Source organism: Triturus cristatus, chromosome 5_1 (assembly GCF_964204655.1).
Source record: "Triturus cristatus chromosome 5_1, aTriCri1.1, whole genome shotgun sequence".
NCBI lineage: Eukaryota > Metazoa > Chordata > Amphibia > Caudata > Salamandridae > Triturus > Triturus cristatus.
This window is the reverse complement of record NC_140587.1, coordinates 256,526,066-256,551,107: the sequence shown is the minus strand read 5'-3', so window position 1 is coordinate 256,551,107 and position 25,042 is coordinate 256,526,066. Positions and strand designations below refer to the sequence as shown.

Below are 25,042 nucleotides of genomic sequence, written 5' to 3'. Positions count from 1 at the left end.
ACAACTGTCCGGATTAGGAAGAATGTTGGCAGAGAATGTATACGAAGAGGACAAACTATAACCATCGGTCACTTCAAAATCTTTGGTGTTAGATTAAGCCAATGCACTTGTAGCAAGGTGATCAGTTGAGTTGTATTTTTTTCTTGCATAATTTTCAATGGGTATTGGCTATTTATTTGTGCTTGTAAACCATGTTTTCTGAGGCAGTTAACACCAATTCTGTCTGCTAAGGTTTGTTTATTCGCAAAAAGATCAAGTGATGGACAGAATGTTGAACAATGTCAAACATTTACCCCAGGACAGAGATCTGGGCCTAAATCCATTGTTTTTTTTGCTCCTCATGCCATACCAGTTTAAAACCAGCCATGTGCAAATTAGTCTTGACTCTGTTCCCCATGGGAATGATAACGCCGGATTCTACTATAAAATCTCAATAAGAATCCTTGGTCGACTGGATCTTTATTACCTGCTGAAAGTGTAAAGGGGAGAAAACCAATCCATTCACGACTAACTAAATGAAGTAAGACTCAGAAAGGATCACTGACTAAAAATAACTGAACATACAAGCACCTCATGACGAGGTTGAAAAAACTACATAGGCACTAATACAAAATCCATCCTACGAAGTAGTCTAATCCGATGCAATATAAAAAGAACGAACAACTCCAAAAATACTAAACAGACAATAACTGCTCCGATATCTATATATAGGTGCCGATTACGATCCGGTAAAAACCGGGTACGAACCGTCGGTCGGAGCGTTTTCTCCGTCCGACTCGTACCCGGTTGTAATACTTTACAAACATGGAATTACGATTCGCACGGAAACACCATTTCCGTACGAATCGTAAAAAACACCAACCGACGAAAATATACGTACAAATGTGATCCGGGAATGCTGCGACGTGACGTCGGGATGCTTTCAGGCAGCGTTTCACGACCCAGGAAGTACGATTTGAACCGACAGCAGTCCGGACGGCAATATTTTCACGGCACCCAAAAAGTGCCGGAAAAGCGAAGTACGGCGCGAAACGACCAGAGTAGGTTGCACGGTACGCGCCGACCCCCACCAGCCCCCGTACGTTCAAGTCGAACCCCCCACCCAGCCCCCGTACCTACGTGTCGAACCCCCCGTGTATGTACACCTGTGTACGTGTCGAACCCCCGTGTACGTGTTGAACCCCACCCGTGTACGTGTCGAACCCCCCCCGTGTACGTGTCGAACCCCCTCGTGTATGTACACCCGTGTACGTGTCGAACCCCCGTGTACGTGTCGAACCCCCCGTGTATGTACACCCGTGTACGTGTCGAACCCCCCCGTGTATGTACACCTGTGTACGTTCGAGTCGTACCCCCACCCGTGTATGTACGGTGCGTACCCCCAGCGCGTAGGGGGTACGCACCGTACATACACGGGTATAAATTATAACATCATATGTCGGTGGATCGGCACTTGCACTTTAGTTCGGATTTTAAATATTCCTTTGTCATTGGGTGGTGATTTAGTTGAAGGTTTTATCATTTGAGTATGTCTAGATATTTTTATACATTGTAAATTGTAACGATTTTAAGTAATGACATACAATATACTATGATTGATTGAATAGGCCTTTCATAGTAAAACGTGAACATTTATTTAGGCCTTTACACATAAGGAATTACACGCATTAATAAATGTTGCATCTGCAAGCACTACATTTCATCACATTTAAAGCACAAGTAATCATTTCTACATGTGCAGACTTTAATATGGTGCACGTTTAAATCTAATGCATTACATTACACGCGAGCTACTTCATTGAACAATTGCAATGAACATCGAGAATTACATAAATCCATCTAAATGCCATTTTACTTTTCTCGAATGGCACAACTCATTCTAACACTTCATTTTCCATTGATTATTACGACACAAATTACTAACCAATATTAACACAAACAAGATTATATATGGGTACGGACTATTCATGAATATAATGTACCCCTACAATTTTCAGAATATCATGACGCTCTATCAGGAACTGCCAGGCCAAGTCCTCGATGGACTGGAAACAAGCATCCTGGGACCAGTTTGGGGTTTCGGGGGTTCCTCATCAGCCAGGCTAGCTTGATTCCAGTGGCATGAAAAGCACGGGACCCACGTCTGGGCATACCCGTTTCCCTACGTTGGATGGGTATGCCCAGACGTGAGTCCCTTGCTCACTGTTTGTTTATTCAGCACTTTATTTTCTGTGAGGAACTTGTTTATACCAAGTTTTAATTGCACTTAACCAGGTTTCACGTCCTCTAAATTTCAGATCTTACTGGCAGGCAGAATAAACGTGCACACAATAGCAATATTGGATTGTAGATCAAGGCATGAGTATACAAGCCCCACTAATTATTGAGTAGGATTATTCACCTGGCGATCTTTTCTATGAACAAGCATTGGCCAACCCACAGGTTTGATCCTCCACTCGAGCACTGTCAAAAGCAATATCTGCCTGCTGCTATGAGAAATAATTGCAAAAGGGTTTGCTTTCTGTGTACGATACCTGGAGGAGATAAAGATTTGAATGTGTGATTACATGGTGCACTTTTCAGATGTAAAATAGTCCCTCGTGTATTCCAGTGGAGGTGGAGGGATATATATATACCCTAACAGCCTTTAGAAAGTAGATGAGAGTAAAATACTCCTGTGAGCTGATATCAAGATGTAATTGACAGTGTCTCAAGCCAATGGTTGAAGGTACCTAGGGTAAAGAGGCCAAGACCCAAGAAAGCTAAAACAAAGGATAGATGGTGTATCATAAAAATGTTTTCCATGTGGAAAAAATGTGGAAAAAATGCATAAATTCATGTCCTTTACCCAGAAACATGATTCTCCTTAGAATAATTTTGAGGGCATAGAGAGAGAAATAGACAAACGTTTGGTAATCGAAGACTTTCGTAGATTTCCTGGCGTATTTCTGGGTGTTTTCTAAACTCCCCCGAAATAATACAAATTGTGAAAATCGGTAACAAAAGCCTGTAACTCTTGCATTATCACTGTTTCATATTCTAGCCCTCCTCTGGGGGTTTTTTTTTTAGCTCCTAAGTAGCTTTGGGATGCGCTGTTCGAATCCTTGGCGTGTTTCCAGCAGTGTGTGTCTTCTTGCACTTCGAACAAGTTTGGACAGCGGGGCTGCACCGCCCGCAGGACACAAAACAATGCATGCTCTTTGAGTCGACTTACAGATAACACTGAGATTTGTCAAACACACGGAGAATTTAGTAAAAGAAATCCCTGCTCTCAACGTGAGCTTTTAATCGCGAATTATATCTACTATACGCGCCGCGAGGGAAACATCTGAAGAGCTTTCTTGTTTCCATCAAACTCTGCTGTTGAGCCCGGAAGTTCTTCGGACTATGTAACCTTGACTCCGCACACACGACAAAATAACAAAAAAATGCATTGATCCTTAGTAGAGAGACTACAAAAGGGTCCTGCGGTTTCTGTCTCAGAGAGAAAAGAGAGTGGGGGAACTCTTCTGGTTCAGATGTCATTGTGTGAGAATTTGGGCTGGTAATCCTTCATTTTTGCTTCCTAGGAAGTTCCTATTGCATACAACCGTATGTGACTTGCGTGCGTGGGCTTGATTTATTTTGTACGACGATTCTGTGCGATGCGTCTTATTTGTTTTCTTTTACTTGAAAATGCAAAATAAAATAGTTTTGAAAAATAATCCTTTTCTCTGAATAAGGTTAAAAAACGTTTAGGAAGTAATTTTCAGCAGGTGTCATGGATTCTTTGTGTGCATTCACTATTGAACTCACCCAGTAACAAGATACCTGAACGAATTATTCAAGATACCTGAACGAAATTATTCCAATCATGGGAAAATCCAAGAACCATGCGGAAAGGTATCCAGGTACTCCATGTCAAGACAAGTCAAGGGTCCAGGTACTCTAAAAAAGCGCCACAATGCCACTCAAATAGCAGAAATGTGCTATTAAAATAGTGTGAGCCCAAAGTGTTTGCATTCAATAAACTGGGACCATTTTATTTTGTAATATTCTGTACATCAGCTCCTGGCTTGCTCTGCCTGGGTGGAAATGTGCGTGGTTAGTGGTTATATAGTCAATACTGTCCTTTAGCCCAGGGTCAAGGTAGCAGCCAGCATCTGCTTGGAGAAGAAAATAAGCAATAAACAACCCGGCCGTCACTTAGGACCTGGGCAGCAGACCACCATCGCAGTAGCACCCGGTCCAGGGACAGCCGGAAAGTCCTCTTATCGATCCAGACACAGAAGAGTTCCCTAACAGCATTTCTTTACACAATTCCTTAACAAAAAGGGCCACATTCCAGCTTTCGAACTCAGCTCACTTACATCAAAGGGCAAACAAAATGGTGGAAAGCAAATCTCCTGAGGAGTGCTCATGGTGGCCAGCTGTGCTAGACCTCCACCACCTTTCTGCTGTGCAGTGGCATATCACTAAGGCCCACGAAAAACCATGCTGCCTACAGCCCTCTCACTTACATCTATCTGGCCCTTCACAATTCTTCTGAAAGTAGGAGGACATGATCTCGCCTGATCATCAGCAAATAAATAGACCTCTTCAACTGGCTTTCGATGAAGGGTAAGCTTCACGCACCTCTTGGGTGAATTCTCACCCACCACGATCCCAGTGGTCGCTTTGCGTCTGAGCGCAGGGTTACTGAGTCTACCTTAACCTGAACACTACCAGAACACTAAGCTGTGTACTGGATCCTAAAAAAAGGAACACTTGGAAGCAGGAAATAGCAAGTTGCTCTCATTACTATTGATAATGAATATGGTTCTCTTCCAAGTAACACTCTATGTATGTATATGACTTGTAAAGCCTTAAACTTAGCCACAAAGCTACAGAGCACTGTAGATTTCAGGAGTTCAACAATAGTAAATTAAGGAGACACGAGGAGGACGAGAAAAGGATAATAATGGCAAGGGAAAACACTAAGGGGCATATCAGCAAGGGCCGGAGATAATTATCGCTCAGCGCTCTTAGCGTGAGGATAATTATTGCCTGCCAATCTGAATTTTATCGCGGAGATAGCATGCTATCAGTGACGCTTATCTCCAAAGCGATAAAATTCAGAGCGCAAGCTGCCAATTGTGAGATTATCGCTGGATATACAGCGATAATCCCACAAGGTTTGGCGATAGCTTGCTGATAGGGCTAGACATACTTAGCCATGATATCCACCTTACATAGGATATCATGGCTAAGTCAGAAAAATACCAGACGTAAAAAAGCAGCGTTAACCGCAGTTAGCGCTGCCTTTTTTTAATCTCTAACAGGGTTAATGATTTCCTTGATAATGATTTTACTCTAGAAAGCCCCCTTTGCATCTCATTAGAGATGCAAGGGGAAGCGTAGAGTAAAAGGGTACTAACATGCAAATTTGCATGTTAGCACCCTGTTACTGATAGGGTGCGAGTTTTATCTCTGCTTTTTTGGCTTTTAAAGCGATAAAACCCTTGTTGATATGCCCCTAAGAGAGTTAAGGGAGTACCAATCCCATTGGCATGGTTTGTTCCATTCTCGTGATACTGTCATCAGCTCCAAACGCCTTTTTTGATGTGTATACCAGTGAATGAAGTAAACAGATTTATCTGAGGCTGAACCAAGTTCTGACTGGGACAAAAAATAGGTCTGGCTGTCAAAATAAAAGTGACCCTGCTTAGTGAAGCAAATAGAGAAAAAACAAATAGGAAATATCAGGGAACTCAACAGGAAAAACCGGCCCACCTGGACATATAACCAGACCACAGCTACTAAAAAACTGTCCCACTCTGTGATTTGTCAGACCAGTCCATCGGGCACTGCTTGATTGCCCAATAGGCCAGTCCAACCCTGGGCTAAATTGTGAATGATTCTGGATCAAGGTGTTGTGGCAGTCCTCATCCTCCTTGATCTCTCGCCCACTTCTGACACAGTTTGTCTTTCCATCTTAACAGCAGGCTGGGCTGAGCAGGGTTGGAGGGCTTGCTCTGGAATGGATCTGGACCATAAGTTGTCAAACTAACTTGTTTAGATTCAGGAAACTACTTAAAACTTGCTCATGCTGTCGGTGGCATTGGCCGTCAGCTTACTTACCCGCTTCAAGGACACCTGCAGGTAATCACACGCTTTAGAAATATTTTAAATAAATATACAAATGATCAAATCTCCTATCAGCGTTACATGAACAATTTTTATCACCAGGGTGAAAATGGAGAAAACAGAACATGAAACAAATGCAAACAATTATGCCACTTCTCTTGCTTGTACATCATCCTGTGTGATTCATTTGTAATGAAGAAAAATACTATTCCATCATACCCATAATAAGAAGATTTTGTCCCATGCGTCATTCCTCATTTGAAATTGTAAAAGCAAGGAGAGGTGTGCGAGATCAATGCAATAGAAAATAGTGTTATGTGATCTGGCCTCCAGGTGATTCAAAGTGTCTCCAAATACATGTATTCTTGTTGGGCATGAAGATGGTCTTGTCAGTTGTTCAGAAACACCCTGACAAGTCTACCTCGGTGCCAGTGGCCAGACTTTATCCTGGGTGCCACAGTACTCTAGTAACTCAAAGCACCCTTCATCCCCGACCAATCGAAGACTTCTAGAAGTGTCTCTAAAAGGTGTCTTACTCCTATCCCTAGTCAATATGTCCTGCTGAAAAAAAAGTTAACCTCTTCTTCATATGGCACTGGCACCAGTGAATGTTCATGTATAAGTCAACGACTGGAACCTCTTATACATTCTAATATTTGACTCCACCATACAGAAAGAGTCATATCTGTCATTAGTGCACTAGGCATGTGGGTGTGAGGTTCCCACTGAAACTAAAGTTATGGGTGTCTGTTTTTTACATAGCCGATTGGCAGGGATAGTGGGTTCCGCGCTTTAAGGCTGTTTTGTGCAACTAAGACTACAGGAAAACTCTGCGCTGTGAGCCTGTCATGTTCAATAAAAGGTAGGTCTTGGAGTAATTTCAATTAGGCTGGAGTAATTCAGAAATTTTGTGTTGTGAAAGTTCTGCATAATTTCTGATAATAATGCCATGTTACCACATCGAATAACAATTCTCCTGTTTGGGTAAAATCATACTGAAACCTGATCAGAGCGTTACATGGGATTTTCAAAGGTAAGAGGAGTTCTTAAGTGTGGGTTGTCACTGGTCAGCATTTCAGGTAGAGTTTTTACCTGAACTACTGGAAAATCAATTCAAAATGCATTTTCGAGTAGATATTTTACCTAAATGGACTGTTTATATTAGCTTGAAACACATTTATTTTTAACAAGAAGGAAGTTGCATAAAGAGTACCTACAGCTTGCCTACTAAAAAAACAGGATTTTAGAACATATCGAGGCAGTAGAAACAAAAGTCCTTCATATGCAATAGCCAAGCACTATATGAAATATCATGAGGAGAATTGTCAATCCATGAGGCACTATGGCACAGAGCACATATTACAGACAGAACGAGGAGGCTGCTTTGTTGGAGAAAATCCAAGTACATCGGTTACAAACTAGAATTCCCTTAGGACTGAACAATGATGAAGAAATATTTATGCATCTGGAGTGAATCAAAAATGGATGCTAGATGAATTATGACTCTCATGGAGTGGAAATGACATTCATTCGAAGTAAGAGGTATAAGTGTAAATTTGTGATGCATATGAGATCTAAGACTTTTACTTGCATAAGAATAATTGATTAGAATTTTATGATTAACTTCTATGCTGATCATGTTGATCTAAACTTGATATTACTTTTTACCACATGAAAATGCATAAGGGCAAAGTAGAATACGAGATCTAAACAAAAGAATGTTTAAGCGGGGGGATTATAGGCTTCTCCTACCAGGGTGGTGTGAATGGCTTTCAAAGTGTAATGAAGATATCACAAAATTTATTTCGGTGATGTTACTTGTATGCATTGATCTCCCAAGGCTCACTTAGAGAGTAAGACAGGTGATTAAAAGAAGAAGTGCAAGAATAGGCTGCTAATTACAGCATGTCACTCTCACTTAATGATGATGACCATGATGAAAATTCAATTTGCGGGTCTCACATGGTGTGCACTGATCAGTTTACCCCCAGAAAAAAACAAGCCCCACAATGCCTTTGTATGGTAGTTTTTTCAAGATAAGAAAGCATTAGCTTTACTGTGAAATGTAAAAGTTGTACTGCTCGATGCTCGATTATTTTATAATTATTAGCACTTGTTTTGCACATAAGTCACTTTATTATCATTTTCACTTGCAACTTTAAATTGTACTACAAGTCCCAGAATTCCTTTCTAGTGGGGTGATGGGAAACAATGTAAGCAGTGAGTGTAAACACCTGTTGGCCATGATCAAGACCACAAGGTTGAAACGTGTCAGCAGTTTTGTAACGTCACCTTAATGGATTAAATAGATGTATGTCTTGACAACAGTCCTTCGAGTGCCGCAAGCCTTTTTGCATAAAAATATAGTGGAAAAGGTAGGCACATGATGACATGGGGCACATTCAAAATATTCCCTATTGTCCGCAACAATATTAACTTTTAGTTTTGTGGAATGCATTTGCCTGAGATTATTTGCCATTATCTTTGCATCAAGTGTAAAAGTACCTGAAGCTTCTCTTGCTTCCCCTTTTTATTTTAATTCACTATGCCAGATTCAAACAATTTTGTTTCTAAGGTAAACATGATTTGCTCATCGAGTCAGGCATGTCCTTTGATTCTAAGGTATAATTTTAGTCCATTGTCCAATATTTGCTCTGCTCCAATGTTGTAATACAATCAGCCCGTTTCTATTTTTTTTTTAAATGATGACTTCAAATGGAAGCTGTGCTATATATTGTGTGCGGACTTCTACATAATAATTTGAAAGTAGTTAGCTCTGATTTTATTTAACAACTAGCTTCATTCACCTCACCTTTTAAAAGTCTGCCCGAACTCCACAGGACCATGTTTGGTCTCCACCTTAGCTGTCTGGACATGTTTTTCCTGGTCCCATAATATTTTCTAATGAGATTGGGTGGACTTCCTATCCTATTCTGTGCTCTGAAGTCACAGAAAAATTACAATTAGCTCATTATAAAATTTCTAAATAAATAAATAAAAAGGAAAGCAATCATTACTGTGTTTACACAGAGGTCTGCTGACAATTAAAAATTAATACTGAGTATTTGGTTATTAAATGGTATTTCTTTAGAACAACTTTACATAAAAGAAGTGTAATCAAATATAATCCTTTAATAAAAGTGTGTGCTCTTTTTCTGGAGGTAAGGGTCTGACAATATTATTTGGGCATTTATTTTTTTAAAGCTTTATTTATGACATAATATTAGAACGAGAACATTACTTATACGTATTTACTTATAACAAACATTATATGTATTGGAAAATGTAAGTCAAAAAATACAGTCCCACAGCCCTGAGCAAATAGTAAGGCACAAAAAGTCCTTACTTGTTCCCGTCAACTATCTAAAAATGTGAGACTCCCTTCTGTGAGGGTCCTTCAGTTGAAAAGACGTTAGAAGTGTTTGTTTTATTAACTATAGCAGTTGTAAAATAGCAACTCATACAATTGTTTCTGAAGGAAAGATGGTACCGATACAAAGTCTGTACCTCAATTAAAATAAATGGCAACTAGGGTAAGCTAGACTGCTCTAAACTGAACATTTGGGCAAATTCAATGATAGGATCCTCCCATGATGGTTTCTATTTCAGATTCACTGAAATATACTGTAGTGTATGGCAAAAGAGAACACACTTACTTATTATTACTGATTTCACAGGCTATATACTGACAGATTATACCACTGGCGTAACGAACCTTGAGGGGGCCTCCCTGCAAGGCACCTGGGGGGCCCCCTTCGGGCTCAATCAGGAGCCCTGCAGCCAGAGTGCTGTGCTGAGGGAGCTTGGGGCCCCCCTGCACCGCGGGGGCCTGTGTTACGCCCCTGGATTATACATAACTTCTACCAGGAAAAGTAAGAGTAACATATCCTTTGTTGGAAGCTGGTTTGAGTAGGCAGTGCAATGTTCTCACGTGCCACTAATTCTGTATTACAAGTATTGCTGTAACTCAAAGCGCAATTTAGTAGGAAAATCTTGAGGTACTAAGAGATTATCTTATTCTGGATTTTACTGATAGGCTTTTGAAATATTTGAAGGTATGACTTTGTTCTTAGCAGTCCACTTAAGTTAACTTCAAGACTTAATTTTGTTGAAAGAGTGGGATTTTTACTTAGAGAATGATGTAGCGCCTAAGTTATTATTGCATAGGAACAACATGCACAGTGAACTTCGTTGTGCCCTGCAGGGGTTCAGTTGATATATATCATGTTGCTGAGTTTCCATTAATTCTGGGTTCACTCCTCAGTCAGGAATCTGCATTCAACGTAATCGCAATGTTGGAATGTGGACGCTATTAACCCTGGTGGGACTGTGAGACTCAGCTCATTGGGGGCGGATCTGATTGATGGTATTACCTGCATGTCCTTGTGATGCACGTCCTGGTACACAGCTGCAGCATTGCCCCCATCTCGCAAGTGCTTTATGCACTTTTAATACTGACAAATCAACCCTGTCATTGCTGTTAATAAATTGTCCCAATTAGACCTTCTGGAGTGCTTGTTAATGAGTGCAGTATACATTTGTAACAATTGGCTGAATCAGCCATTGCCTTTATACTGCTTCTGGCTACTGTCACTTCCTCGCTTCTCAGGTATTTCATGTGTTACTAACCGATGTTATCTAAATCCCGCTTGTGATTGTGTACAAGCACTTGTCAGAGGGGATTATGTTCACTGACAGATTCTTGGCCAGCACAACAGCTTCTCTAGGAAAAGCTACTACAACCTGTTTGGCTTCCTTGTGTGCTGCTTCTCTGTTTTATTCTTTGTGTAGCCTTCTCCGTATCCCAAGGATAATTCACCTTTTATCTTTAATATTGATTGGACATCAAAAGTACATTTATTTACAAAGGGATTCCAAATACATCAGTGTATGGATGGCATGTGATGTTTCTGGAACCTATGGCAGATCCTGGTGCCCTGACACTAAATATTAGACTCTCAGATCTGTTGCCCCCAGGCACAACCCTCTTTCTTGTGTCATTGAATTTGGTGGTCTCCGGAGGGGCTCAACTACACTAAGTCAACGTTCTCCAGCTAAGATTTTAAGATAACTTGACAGGTGGACAAACAAGAATGTGAGATTTGAATTCAAAATACTAATCAAAGATTTAAATTCCTGCGGATCACTAAGACTTTTAAGGGCATATTATCAAGGGGCCGCGATAAAATTAACGCCGCTCTAGCGTCTGTATTTGGGCAAAAAGCGGCAATAATTTTATCGCATTATCATCAAGGACACGCTAGTGCGTGATTCCTTGACTTAGCGCCCGTTTTCCACACGCCTCACCTCGCATCGATAATGAGATGCAAAGGAGGCGTGGCTGTGAAAACAACATGGGATAATATCACGAAGGCAGCTTCGCGATATTATCAACGAGGGGTAGCGATATTTGAAATCGCGTTAAGTATGCCTTAAAGCAGGAATTTAACATCTGTTAAATTCCTGACCAAGGCATACCTAACATGGGGGGTGGATTGTGTGGCTAAGACCATAGGCCCTATCATCAGGGATATCGCCATTTTCCATGGAACATCGCTGGAAAATCAGCGATGTTCCATGGAAAACAGCGCTATTGCTGGAATAATTATCACCATTGCGCTAAGCGTTGTTAATACAGCGCTAGCATGGCGATAATTTCCAGTGATAGCCGGCGATAAAAATCCTCACGCTAAGAGCGTCCAGCGATAATTATCGCTGCCGCTTGATAATATTCCCCTTAGTTTTTACTTAGTTGTGAAATAAGTGAATAGCGTGCTGTTGGTTTGCATTTTTATCTGTTTATACGGTTTGCTAATGCTTAGCCTATTGAGTGCCAGACTTGTAGGAAACCGGATTTTATTACTGGCGGAGAGAGGTATCTTAGTTGTGATGTCAGCAATGCCTCTGCTTCCGAAACATTAAACAACCTAGCACCTTTATAATAAGAGGCAGTTTCAGTGAGGAACTCTGGACTTACCATTAGAGGCATTGTACAAGCAATGCAATGTGCTTCAGTCCGAGAAAGTCCATTTGCAACCTTCAACAGCACCAAAGCAACATTAAAGGTAAGAAATAAATCTGCCACAACTCTGAAACTCATTTACTAAAAAAGACATATGATGTATTGATTAATGTAACACCAGAAAATGAAAATCAGGCTGACAACAGAAGTTAGGATGTTTCAATGAAAAAGTGAAATACATTCACAAAACCCAATGAGAAATCTATCAGATTCGCACATAAAATCTGTGCTAGTCATAGGCACAGGGTCAAGACTGATTTGCATATGGCCATGTCTGAACTGGGGTGGTGTGGTGAGGAAAAATAACGATGGATTTAACCCAGATCTGTGACTGGGGGTGAATGTTTTGCCAATGTGCAACATTCCGTCCATCATCTTGTGTGTTGTGATAGACCAATGCATAGGCACCTTTTCAGGACAGCTTCAATGGAGCGAAATTCAGATAAGGATTACTGGTTTGCCCCAAACAACAGTTTTATTGCAGCCTTCTTTGATGCTTGAATTCCTTCAGCGTGCTCTCGTGAAAGGATCCACAAGGTCAGGTAACTTCTGGCTGCCGCCCGTAATATTTAGTTCTTGAACTTTGTAGTGAAAGTTTCAAGAAGAACAAACCTTAAAAAAGTGCCCACCATGGTTCCATATTTTTCAAGCAGGCAGGACCCCTTGTCTCGGTCCCTCTGAAATCGAAAAATGTCTAAATCCCAACTTTACCAAAAGATGAATATCTTTTTTATGGATGCTACAGATGGTTCTAAACCTTCAGAAGCTCCTCCTGGTGCAATTGGATGTGGCTTTTAGTGAGAAACATGGGGGCATATCATCAAGCACGGCGTTAAAATTATCGCCGCTTTAGCAGCCGAAAACTGCCACTAAAGCGGCGATAATGGGCTTGATAATATGCCCTTGAGAATTCCCATAGAAGCCCATGTTCTGGTGTCAACATGGGCTTCTATTGGAATTCTCTGCGGCATATTATCAAGCCCAATATCGTCGTTTTAGCGGCAGTTTTCTGCCGCTAAGGCGGCGATAATTTTAACGCTGTGCTTGATAGTATACCTCATGATTCTTTAACCTCTCTCATTTGGACTCCAGCTAAAAGTCCAACCCCAACTGGTCCTTTTGCATTTCTCCAAGGAGCACACTCTGTTTCTGGGACAGTTATATTACTCTTCCCAGCCTTGAGAAGACATAGGGCAGAACAACTGTTCTTCTAGAGTAGTCCTGTGTCCAGTTTGCCCTTACTGGTCCAGTATGACACTAGATTCCCTAGCCCTATGACTAGTCTACAGGAGCAAAAGGGGGTGGTGATGGACGGAGCATCAGAACCAATCAAACACTCACACCCAGTCAACAGATCTGGGTTTGATCCATCACCGTTCTTTAGCCCACTCTGCCACCCCAGTTCAGACATGGCCATATGCAAATCAGTCTGACCCTGTGCCTCATGGGAACAGTCCAGCCCGAACTGCCAAGCCATGCCTTCCCTGGACCGGAAACAAGCTTCCTAGGACCGGTTTCTGGCATTTCAGCCGTCTTCAGCCAGGCTTGCTTGAATCCAGTGACAAAGTGAGCAAGGGACTCACGTCTGAGCATACCCTGCCAACTTATGGCGAACAAAGCGGTACAAAAGGGGGTGGTGATGGACGGAGCATCAGAACCAATCAAACACTCACACCCAGTCAACAGATCTGGGTTTGATCCATCACCGTCTACAGGATCAGAGATGAAAAAGGAAGCAAGATTCCCAAAGTCCTTCCTCAGGTAACAGCAATACTCAATCAGAAGTCACTGTCTTCCCAAATTCAGGCAACATTTCAATTTTCAGGTGAGTTGGAGGTTTAATTTCTAGGGTAACTGAGCAGTGATTAAAGTTGACCCCTAAAGTGGTCCCCGCAAAATGTCCACATGACTCACCTATATTTTGTAACACCTAGTGACAGAATATGGTGCCAGTCTCTATGAAGAATGTCTTCAAAGTTTCTATCGTGGGTTTTGGGGCTGCTGTGCTCAGCCTGCTATGCCTGCTCAGGGGCTTTCCTCATAGAAGGGCCTGCAGTGATAAGGTTCTAGAACCTGAGTGGGCTCGTGACCAGTTTGAGAGAAATAAAAAAAGGCTGCTCATTATAGTTATGAATCTATGGCCATTTTGGTACATATTTTTTAAAAACACTGCTTATCCCTAATTACATGTTCATCAATTTGTTTACTTTAAAATATTCCTCTTTTAAGTTATATATTTTATTTTAAACTTGGCCTGGTCCTTGAAGTTCTTTATTTCTTGAGTGATGATTTATTTTGTTGGGTTTTTTGAACAACACCTCATTTCTCTGGGAACTTCCTGCTACTCAGGCTAAGCTGTCAAAGATGAGCCGACGTTATCATTAGTGTAACTTGTTTACCTTTAAGATTTCTTCTGATGGTCAGTATGCAAACTGAGTTGCAGCTCACAGTAGGGCTGTGCACCCTCTCCCCCTTAGGTTGCTTCAATACATGCCCAGAGTGTAAGGCGTTCACATAAACAAGGCTTTAAGTGGGATAATAATGGTGGGGGAGGGTCTCTAAAAAGGGCATGGCCTAAGTAATGTAACAATAAATCTTTTCCAAGTCATGGCTTAAAACATGTAAACTAAAACCCTGGGCCTCATGAGTGTATCCCCGTGCCTCTCGGTGAGCTTTCTGTTATTGCCTCCAGACACATCATACAATTACGGACATAGGCTTCAAACAAGGTAGACCTATTGCATATGCCTATGCTTGTTAGAAGTATCGGAAAAATAGGTAAAAATGATTTTGTTGTGCAAAATTGGAATTGAAAAAGTTTCAATTCCGAAAATATAAGAGTGGGAATTAAATATTAGTGAGGCGTATTGAAGTGGTAGCGTCACAATTACTTCTGTTCTCCCCCTTGCAGTTTTCTTTTACTGTAGCCTCTCTGTGAAACAGTTACGTACTCCCCCCACAGCTTTTTAACATCCTCTATCTGCATATTTTTCACGTCATCTCTTTCCTCTTTTCTACTCTCTCCTTCAGCGCATACTTTCTTGCATTTCCTTCACTTCTGCCTCCTCCACTCACATCAACCTGAAAGCAATTCATTTTCTTTTATTTACAACCTGTAGGTATTTCATCAGTTTTGTACCGTCTTTGCGTTCTTTCATATATACTCACAATTACAAGTAGCATATGTCACTATTGCTCTGTGTGCTCTGCAGAGAGGCCAAGGATTGGATGAGCATGTATTTTAAACACCTTTTTGACTCCCTCATGCAATGTGAGAACCTCGCACTGCTGCCTTTATTCTCAAGGCTAGAACTCTTAATTGCGATCAGTTATGAACATCCACCCACAACCTGAGCTCACCCAGACACACACAGACGACTCAGCTCATTGCACCCCCAATAGATTAATATGCTGCATTTAAAGTTTACAGAAAAACAGCATCATGGAAACAATGTGAACTGTAAACAGGAGCTACCTGACGCTCATGGCTTCCCCAGTGCTTAATTTGAGCCGGTGCTCAGCACCGGCACTTAATTGTTAACATCATACTTGGAACAGTCTACCACATGGTGGCGCTGCCCATCTAATTTAAAGATGAGCAGAACAACGGTTGTTTAGGAATACAATATACGTTAAAATAGTGCTAATACCTGCCTCCCCAGCCATTCTTTTAGCTTTGGGGACCTGGAATAATCGGAACTGTCACATTTACATGCGAGAGAGATGGTTAGTAGTTGTTTCGGCAGCGATGCCAAAGGCGATGGGTGGTTCAAGCTGCAGTGACCTCCTGGTCAGAGCCCTTGCACTTAATATTTTACAAATTAAGCACTGGGCTTCCCTTAATTGTTTTGACATTCATCGTCAATTTGACCTTTTTCAAAGCCAGTTTTACTGCCAGATCAGAGACCTGGAGGAACTCAACCCACTTAAAAGACCTGCACATAATTTAGGGCCACATGTGCGACCATTTCCTTTTGCAACTCGAAATTTGTGTATTTTAGTGACTCACAATTTGCGAGTCACAAAAGGAAATGTACTAATGTGTCTCAGACACATTTTGCCATACCCAATAGGGTCTCAAATGACCTGCCTCATCAATATTCATAAGGCAGGTCACAATTTGCGTACCATCGGAAATAGGCAATAACACAGGGATGGTGGCAAGCTGCGGAAAGCGGACCCATTTGTCTGTGTCTGCTTTTAAAATAAAGTAACTTTTTTGTTTAAAATGCAGCCCGTTTTCCTTTTAACCCCTTGCGTGCCCATGACGGAACCACTCCGTCATGAGCCACGGGCGGCGTGCACTCATGACGGAGTGGTTCCGTCATGCTGCGGCCGCTCCTCCCACGCGGCACTGATTCCCCGCCTGTGCGGGCGAAATAGAGAGTGGGCGGAGTCGTGACGGAACCACTCCGTCATGAGCACAGCTCGCCCGTGACTCATGACGGCGTGGTTCCGTCACGAGCATGGCGGCGCCGCGCTCACCCCGCACCCCCCCCAGCGCCGCGGCAGAATTTGCGCCGCAGCGAAGCGGTTAAGGAAAACAGGATGCATTTCAAAAACAAAAATAAACCTTTTAGTTTACGTTTTTTAAGAGTAGGTAGTGGTCTGTGGTTTTTCACAAAGGGGAAGCGGTCCTCTGGGGACCCGCTCCCATTTGCACGTTGCTTACAACCTACTTGAAGTAGGGGGTAAGCTGTGATTGGTTTGCAAATGCATTCCGGTCGCAAAAAAATCATACATCCCCCTGGGACTTGCTAGTAGTAAGTGATGGCCTTGGCACGCCCCTTCCTATAGCGACTCGCAACCCTATTTTGTGAATAGGTAATAGGGTTACGACTCACAAAATCAGGTTGATACTTGCTACAACCCTTTTTAGTGGTCGCAAACGACCAGAATCTCCATTTGCGACCGCTAAAAATGGTTGCGCATGTGGCCCGTAATGCATGATTCATGTAGACCAAATGATCGATGAGTGAATGGCTGGACTGGCTAAAGACGCCTTTGGTTACCATGTTGATCTGACTTGCTATGCTGAGGGACTGATATGGACATAACACAGGTTATTCATGTAAAGGGCACAGTTGGCAGGAATTCTGAAGAAGCTTCTAAGAATAGGGTGATGAAAGAAGGAGACGAGGCGCCTCAGGATGATCACTTAGGACTGAGGCACAGAATCATGGAACGTTGAGGTCAGTGACGCCTCCATATACCACCACTGACGAGGGCCAATGGGAAACACTGCTGAGGGCTTGATAAGGGTCTATGTGGCCAGTGTGTTGTTGTCCACCCGTGCACAGATGTCATCAAAGTCTAGAATGAGTTCTCTCTTGGTGCAATGCTTCCGCTAGGGCTGGAAGACGAGAAGTGTGTGGGTAGCTTTCGGTCTCTTTGAAGTGATTAAAGTAAAAGCCAGGGTTCATCAGGCATAGGTCCATTATGTCAGAGTGTGGCCGCGTTGAACGAAAGAGAGGGGCAGGATGAAGATGATCTTTCGGAGCCAGCACTTGAATTCATTAGACGAGTTCATATTATTGACCAAGACAGCATTTAGTTGGCTGAGCATTGATAATCTCTTCCTCATGTTTATGTCAGAAAGAAAAACACGATTCAGTAAAGCTGGTCCTGTAGAAAGGAAAATGAAAGGCCTTGATATATAATAGGATAAAGTCGTACATTCTGATAAGCCCTCTGCTGTGCGGATACCTGTCTAGCTGTTCCAAATTAATGTCCTGAGTATTAGGGAGCAACTTCAATATTGTGTCGTATACAAACAAGCGGGTAGTCCTTTAACCCCTTCCCTGTGGGGGTAATACCCCCACGGTGCGGGGGGGCCGCGGCACCACTGTGCTCGTGACGAGCTCAGCTCGTCATGACTCACAGTGGAGCTGTGCTCATGACGAGCTCAGCTCGTCATGACCCCGCCCACTGATTAATTCTCTCGCACAGGCGGGGAATTAATCACGCGTGGGCGGGCAGTGGCTGTTATGACGAGCTCAGCTCGTCATGAGCACAGCTCCACTGTGACTCATGACGAGCTGAGCTCGTCATGAGCATAGAAGGGGTTAAAGAGAATCCAATTACGTCCCACTGTTGTCGATCTTATCATATTAGGGGGGAGGAGAAAAGGACCATGATAAGCCCCCTTGTGCTTGTAGTGCTGAGGCTATACGACTTTATACTATGATATATCGAGGCCTTTCATTGGCCTTTGTAAAGAACCAGCTTTACTGAACTGCCTTTTTTAGCCTTGAAAAAGTCACCTGTGTGACGAAACACGTGTCGGCTGTTTTTCCTGCCTTGAAAACAAGCTTCAATGAAAAAATACTTGGCTCTTCTCATTTAACTGTTGGATCTACAAATTACTAAGAGAAGTTGAAGCACTTCATGTTGATTGTTGTAGGGTGTGCTGTGGTACTTGTTTCTCCTATTTGGGAAATGTTTTGGCGTCGTGTGACTGACCAGAATGGTGTATACATGAAATACATTTAATGTAAGTTAATAGACCTTCCCTGGGAAGTATTATTGCATCACAACTTCCTCCAATTAAAATATGTGCATAAAGTATGAGTGCAGCACCTCTACGAAGTGCTAGGGTGCTGGGTTGCAGCGATGGTATTTAGGTTAGTTATCTCAGAACACCCCAAATAGAAACTGTACCCTTATAATGTTCTACAACAAAGCACAAGAAACGAAGGCCCCCTGTACAAAGGTCCTGGGATGCCTAATAACTGGAGTGATGCAGCATCCTTAATGAGAAACTGTGAGGATTATCAATAACTATGGGCATATATTCTTATTAAAGAGTGTTCACAACTAATTGGGGGTTGACATTATGTTTAACTGATGGGTAATGGAACTTTACATGGAGGCACAAAGTATTAAGGGACCCATGGGTTGCAGTGACAGACTACACTGCCACTGATTGTAGTGCCAGAAGACATATATACATATGCTAGCTGCGTGGCGCACACAGACACACCACACACATGAACACACACACATATACACCTTCGTGGTACACACACACACCACACCCTCACCCCCACAAAGAAACACACACACCTGCGTGATGCACACAGACACACCACACCCTCTCCCCCCCACACACACATATACACATACACACTAGCCTTCAAGGGATTCTGTGTGTCCCCACCACACTGAACTGGCATGATGAAGACAGGCAATGAATGTTTATAATACATATGTTGAAACACAGCTGTAGTAATCAAGTGGCAGTGGCACTGCTGCTGCCAAATAGTCTGTCATGTTGCCTCTTTTTGCTGTTGAAACTAGGCTGTAGTCATCTATTGCAATTAACACTGCTGCTGTATGGTCTGTTATATTGCATAATTTTGCTGTTGAAACTAGGCTGTTGTGATTGATTGGGAGTAGTACTGCTGCTACTGGATGGTCTGTTACGTTGCCTCTTGTTGCTGCCATTTTTTTTAGTTGGGAAACAGTGGTAATTTGGGATGCATTTGACTTTTGCACAGGTCATACCACAGAACACCACAGCAATGCCCCCTGCAACAACAATGACGGAAGGCTACACTCGTACTCAATACTGTAAGTGGCCGTGCGAGTGCCCAAAGTTCAATCCTCGGTGTGCACCTGGGGTCAGTCTGATCACAGATGGCTGTGACTGCTGTAAAATGTGTGCCAAGCAACTCACAGAAAACTGCACCGAGGCCGATTCCTGTGACCACCATAAGGGCTTGTACTGTGACTACAGCAGAGACAGTCCGAGGTACGAAATCGGAGTGTGTGCACGTAAGTATGCGTAAATGCATGTGCATAAGCCACCATTTATAAGCATGCATTTGAAAGGTCAGGCTGTATATATCAATGTAATCATAAATTAACATCCTACATTGGGACCTGGCTATCTAAGCATAGACTAGAATGGACAAGTTACCCTTCAGGTGAGATCTCAGATGCAAGTATAGTACCCTTTGGTAATGGGATGTAGGAAACCTAACGTGGGAGGGGGAGGACTGTTAATAATAAAAGTCCCCAAAAATAAATCCTTTCAAAAATATATCTGAAGCACCAGAGTTGTGATGGGACTGCTTATATCTCTCAACAGTAACCTAGAATGGATCCGTTTTTTGTCGCTGTGGTCTTATAGGCGAAGGCCACCCATGCATATTAGTTCTGTCCAAATGGCGAAGCCACCTAGTCTCTGCACCCATAACAAGCAATCCTAGATGCAATTTTACCACTTTGGGTTTCACAAGGTGATCTGTAGACTGAATCAATAGATGTAGAGTGTAAGTGCTTCACATCCGGATACGCTTTACAAGAAAGTGCAGTAAGTTGAACACAACCTTTATGATAAAATTACAAGCAACTTTACATTGCACGCACTTATTCACAGTCATTCGTAGGGCTTCAGTGAATGGCAAACATTGTGGTGACATGAACAGCAGATATAGTACATCACTAGTAACCTACACAGTACATTTTCAAGAATTCCCATCATAAAATGTGCATTGGATATAAAAAAGAATTGAACATTTTGTTGTCCATGTTTCAACCTTTACATAGAGTCCTGCAAAATATTGTTACTTATATTGCACAATGCATGACCTAAAAGTACACATTCTAGACATACATCCCCAGTCTTTTGTCTTTGAATAAATAAGGATCAGCAAGGATCAGAGATTGACCTTCTTCGCCTTGTAGTCCAAACTCATGACATTGATCACACCTGAAAGCAAAAAGAATGGGTTGGGTATTCTTAGGATGTTATTCACAAACACATATCACAACCAGATCATGAGTCCTATGAACCCCCTCAGTCCCAGTGAAGGATGTATTGAGGTCTTGTCAGAAGTCTTGGAGGTAGTGTCTTGAGTTCTGCGATGCAACGTCTGCCACTGATGGAGATTCTGTGAGGCCTTGCAGCAAATTGTGATGGTCTTCTGAGAGGATCATAGCTATGATGGGAGAAATCCTCTCAACAACTGATTGCCACATATTTGGTTAATGCTTTGGATGCCGCAGATCAACCAGCTCTGGGTATCAAGCGGTGGCAAGTCATAGGGGAGAGGGAGTGAGTTAAACAGGAGAGAGAAAGTATTAAATAGTGAACAGTGTGCAACTGGAAGAACTATACTATCCAATAGTGTCTCTCCATTTACAGTCCCTTGGATTGTGAATAAAGCAGGCATTTGCGGGGCACTGTAAAAATGGGATTAGCATGACCATGATAATGATAGATCCTAAATGCACAGTGTTCATTTACGGGAGATTTAATCTTTAATTTAGTCAAAGACAGGTTACTTACACATACAGAGGTACAACAGAAAGTTTGTGAATATTTATCACGAATTTCTAAATAAACGAAACATTTTACTGATGCATGATATAAACAGTATTATATTTTATGAGCCCCTTCTCTTACATAATATTTCCTTCATTTCCTTTCTATTTTTTAATTTACTAAACCAGGCACATACAGTAGGTATCTTGGCGAGCACCATTTTTCAACAAGAAGTGAGTACGAAATTAGACATCCAAAGAAAATGGCAGTTTTGATTGTAATTAGTGGCAGCCTGAAGCTGCCCGATTAGGGCAACATTTGGATTGGCGAGTCTTTCAACTCTGCACATGTTACCTAAATCTCTGAATATTGTTCCCCTGTAATATTGTAAAGTGGGAGATGACCATAGTGCATGCACACAATCATTGAAGTAAATCTCTGAGATGCATTCTAGGGTGAACACCTCCTTCCCAGCCATTATGCATTTTGCTCATGTCTTGGACTGGTTCATGATAGCCGAAAGGGTTCTAAGTGCTATTGTCTTGTTTTGCTTCCATTGAACTAATTAGACTAACACACCTGAAATCAATGACTTGAAGGTGAAAAGTTCAGACCTAGACACACTGTCTCTAACGGCCTGGATGGAGTGGTCCTCAGAATGCATACATGCAGGGATGTAATAAAGTTCATATATGGAATAGCATTGTATTATTATTAAATTTGAGCTGATGGACAAGGCATGGATCATTCAAAGAATTTGCATTCAATCTGAATGGGTAAAGTGTGTGCCAGTTTCTTTAGCATATCGGGTACAGATTTTACTTTTGTTGGCCTTAATAATTCAATGCAATTGTTTGTGTATGCCAGAGATATGACCCTTGCTGGGGGATCCGCTGTAGGCATCGTCATTTATCATGCTTGATATACCTTTATTAACTTTGCCAAAACACTTCCACATTGGAGATATTTCTAGAAGTTGCCTCTAATGATTAGTTTGAATTCTTTTTCCAGATTAGCAAAGAATCTAAATGTATTTAGATGATGAAGTTGAGCCACCTCCTTTATACGATTACTTTCACTTTCCCCAGGAAATACAGAAAGAAATTTTGGGATTTCTTCATAGTGGGATAAAGTCAAAATCTCTTTTAGGGTGCAATTTACTGATCTCTTATCGTAATTTTGGAACAGAACGTGTAACATGATAAAGTTAAGCCGGTGGCAATGCTTCAAAGTAGAAACATAGGGGCAGATCTATATCGGAGATGCGCCACTTTTACGCCGCCGTTGCGTCACTTTTGTGACGCAGCGGCGGTGTAAACCCTGCGCCACGTTGCGCCATATTTACATCGTGACGCATCTATGGAGATGCGTCACGATGTAAAGCCCTGCGCCACGTAAAACCTGCATCAGGTTTCACGTGGGCGTGTCGACAGAGGGGGGGCGTTCCGTCGCAGGAACGCCCCTGAAAAGTGACTCAGTCAAATCTATAAGATTTGACTGAGTCACTTTCCCAACGCTGATGCGCCAAAACCCTGCGCCTGCTTGAAGCAGGCGTAAGGCTTGACGCACCATGTTAGGGATAGGGTAGTTTGGCGCAGTGCTGGAGTTGCGTCGCGCTTGCGACGCAACTGAAGCACTGCGCCAACCTAAAGTCATCGGATGCGTCACGCATCTGTTTATTCCTGCGCCATGATGCGCCGCATTGTAAATGCGGCGCATCATGTGTGGCGCAAGGGTAAACTTGCGTGACGCATCATTCCTGGCACATCCTTGCTGATTTGCAGGGATGCGCCAGGAAACATAAATCTGCCTCATAGTTAGAAAAACATACAACAATAACTCCTCATCTATTTCTGTTATAAACATTTTGGGAATTTGATCATCAGGACTGGAAAAAATAGCTTGCAACATACAGAAAGAAACAGATTATAAATAATAATGTTCAAAACTGGGGAGTATCCGGCCCCCAATCTCTAACTTGGCACATATCTTAATCTTAGCTGTGCAAGGTGATTTTTCTGCCGTTCAAAATCTATTCATTGCTGAGGTCAATGTCTGAAAACTTAAGTCTAGAAAACAGGGAAGGGACTGAAACAAGTATAGACAAGGTGGGAGGATATTCATTTTAATGATATATATATATAGAACCATTTTATTTCAATTTTACATGATAACAGTAAAACATTTGCCTTGCCTAGTATCAAAGCAAAATCAAAGTGTATCGTTGTCATTTCACAATCCAAGTTTAAGGTGAGATTTATATTGTCCACATTGCTGCAATTTGGCCCTCTTATAATATCTGATCGACAGGCCGTGGTAGCTCCACCATTGTTTCCAATTTCTGTCATACTTGTGGGGGTATCCCCTTGCCTCGTTAATGGTTTCCTCCAGTTTACCATACCAATGCATGGCCGAGTGCTGGTCATAATTGAGGGGGCTGTTAGGGACTTACATCCATGGGTAATGTCTCTCTTGGCTATTAGCGTGCCCATTCCAACCAATATTCTGCCCCCCGGGTCCTCCTAGGTCATCAAGTATACCAAGCAGGGCGATTCTAGGATCCCTAGCCACAGTCTCACCCACCACAGCAGACAATACATCAAAACATATTCCCAATAATTATGAATCAATGGGCACTGCCAGACAACTTGGAAACAGTCTCCCACATAAGTCCTGCACCTATAGTAGGTGGGGTAGGAGAGAAGGCCCACCTTTTGCAGGTGAAAGGGGGACATGTAGGCCTGATGTAAGTACGGAGTCTGGCAGAGATCGTGCAGTGGACTGTACAGACGTCTCTCCAATCCACCTCACCCAATTCCTCCACATGACTCTCCCACCTCTCCGTCAGAGGGGTCATTACGGATTTGTAATTTGGGAAACCCCCTCTTTGCCAAATTGGCCCATAAGGATCTTATTTTCTAAGGGGCTATATTCAGAAAAGCTCTGGAGGGCGTCTTGGTATGTAGGTAGTGCATGTCTTAGCTGTAGATAACAATAACAGTGGGAATTAGGAATGTGAAAATCAGATTAGAGCTCCTGAAATGCCTTCATGAGGCTGCCACTCCAGACATCGCCTAGCCTCGATATTCCAATGGAGTCCCATCCTCGAAACCCTTCTAGGGGGGATACCTGTCCCGCCACCTGCCCACCCACAACAGAGTTTGCTCAGTCAACTTGCCGGAGTATTCCAATTGAATTGGATCCCTACTTTATGTGGAACTGCAACACGGCCCTCCACACTCCAAACACCACCTAGGTAATCCTCTGGAACTCCAGAAGGTAAGGGGCACCATTAAGAATGTGTAAGATATTATCGAGGCCCAGGATAGCCAATTCACCTTTGTATGAGGGATCATCCGACCCCCATGCAACCATTTTAATAATTTTTATCTGCATCACTCTTTGCTGTTGAATTATTGTCTATACAATCACCGATTAGTATGCAAAATTCCTCAATTAGTTTAAACAGAGTATTTCACTAATTAGGTTTGAAAATTACACAATGTCATCAGCACTCAATAGAACCTTTGAAGCGCCAGGCAGCTCTGGGTTTATTCCTCATCCTTTATGTGAACGGCTATAGGGTCTGAAAACATAACAAATAATAATTGTGGCAAATTTCAGAGGAGGTTCCCTCCTAAAGA

At 42.3% G+C, this 25,042-nt stretch overlaps 1 protein-coding gene across 3 annotated transcripts in view; it reads left to right on the top strand.

Moving 5' to 3' along the window:
* Positions 1-25,042, top strand: part of CCN4 (cellular communication network factor 4) — a 168,809-nt gene that overhangs the window by 118,107 nt on the left and 25,660 nt on the right. For 2 of the 3 annotated variants that reach the window (XM_085604888.1, XM_085604887.1), the window contains exon 2: positions 19,627-19,903. In XM_085604888.1, the coding sequence (XP_085461014.1) occupies positions 19,627-19,903 (277 nt within the window). The remainder of the gene's footprint in view (positions 1-19,626; positions 19,904-25,042) is intronic. The other variant, XM_085604889.1, reaches the window with a different exon arrangement.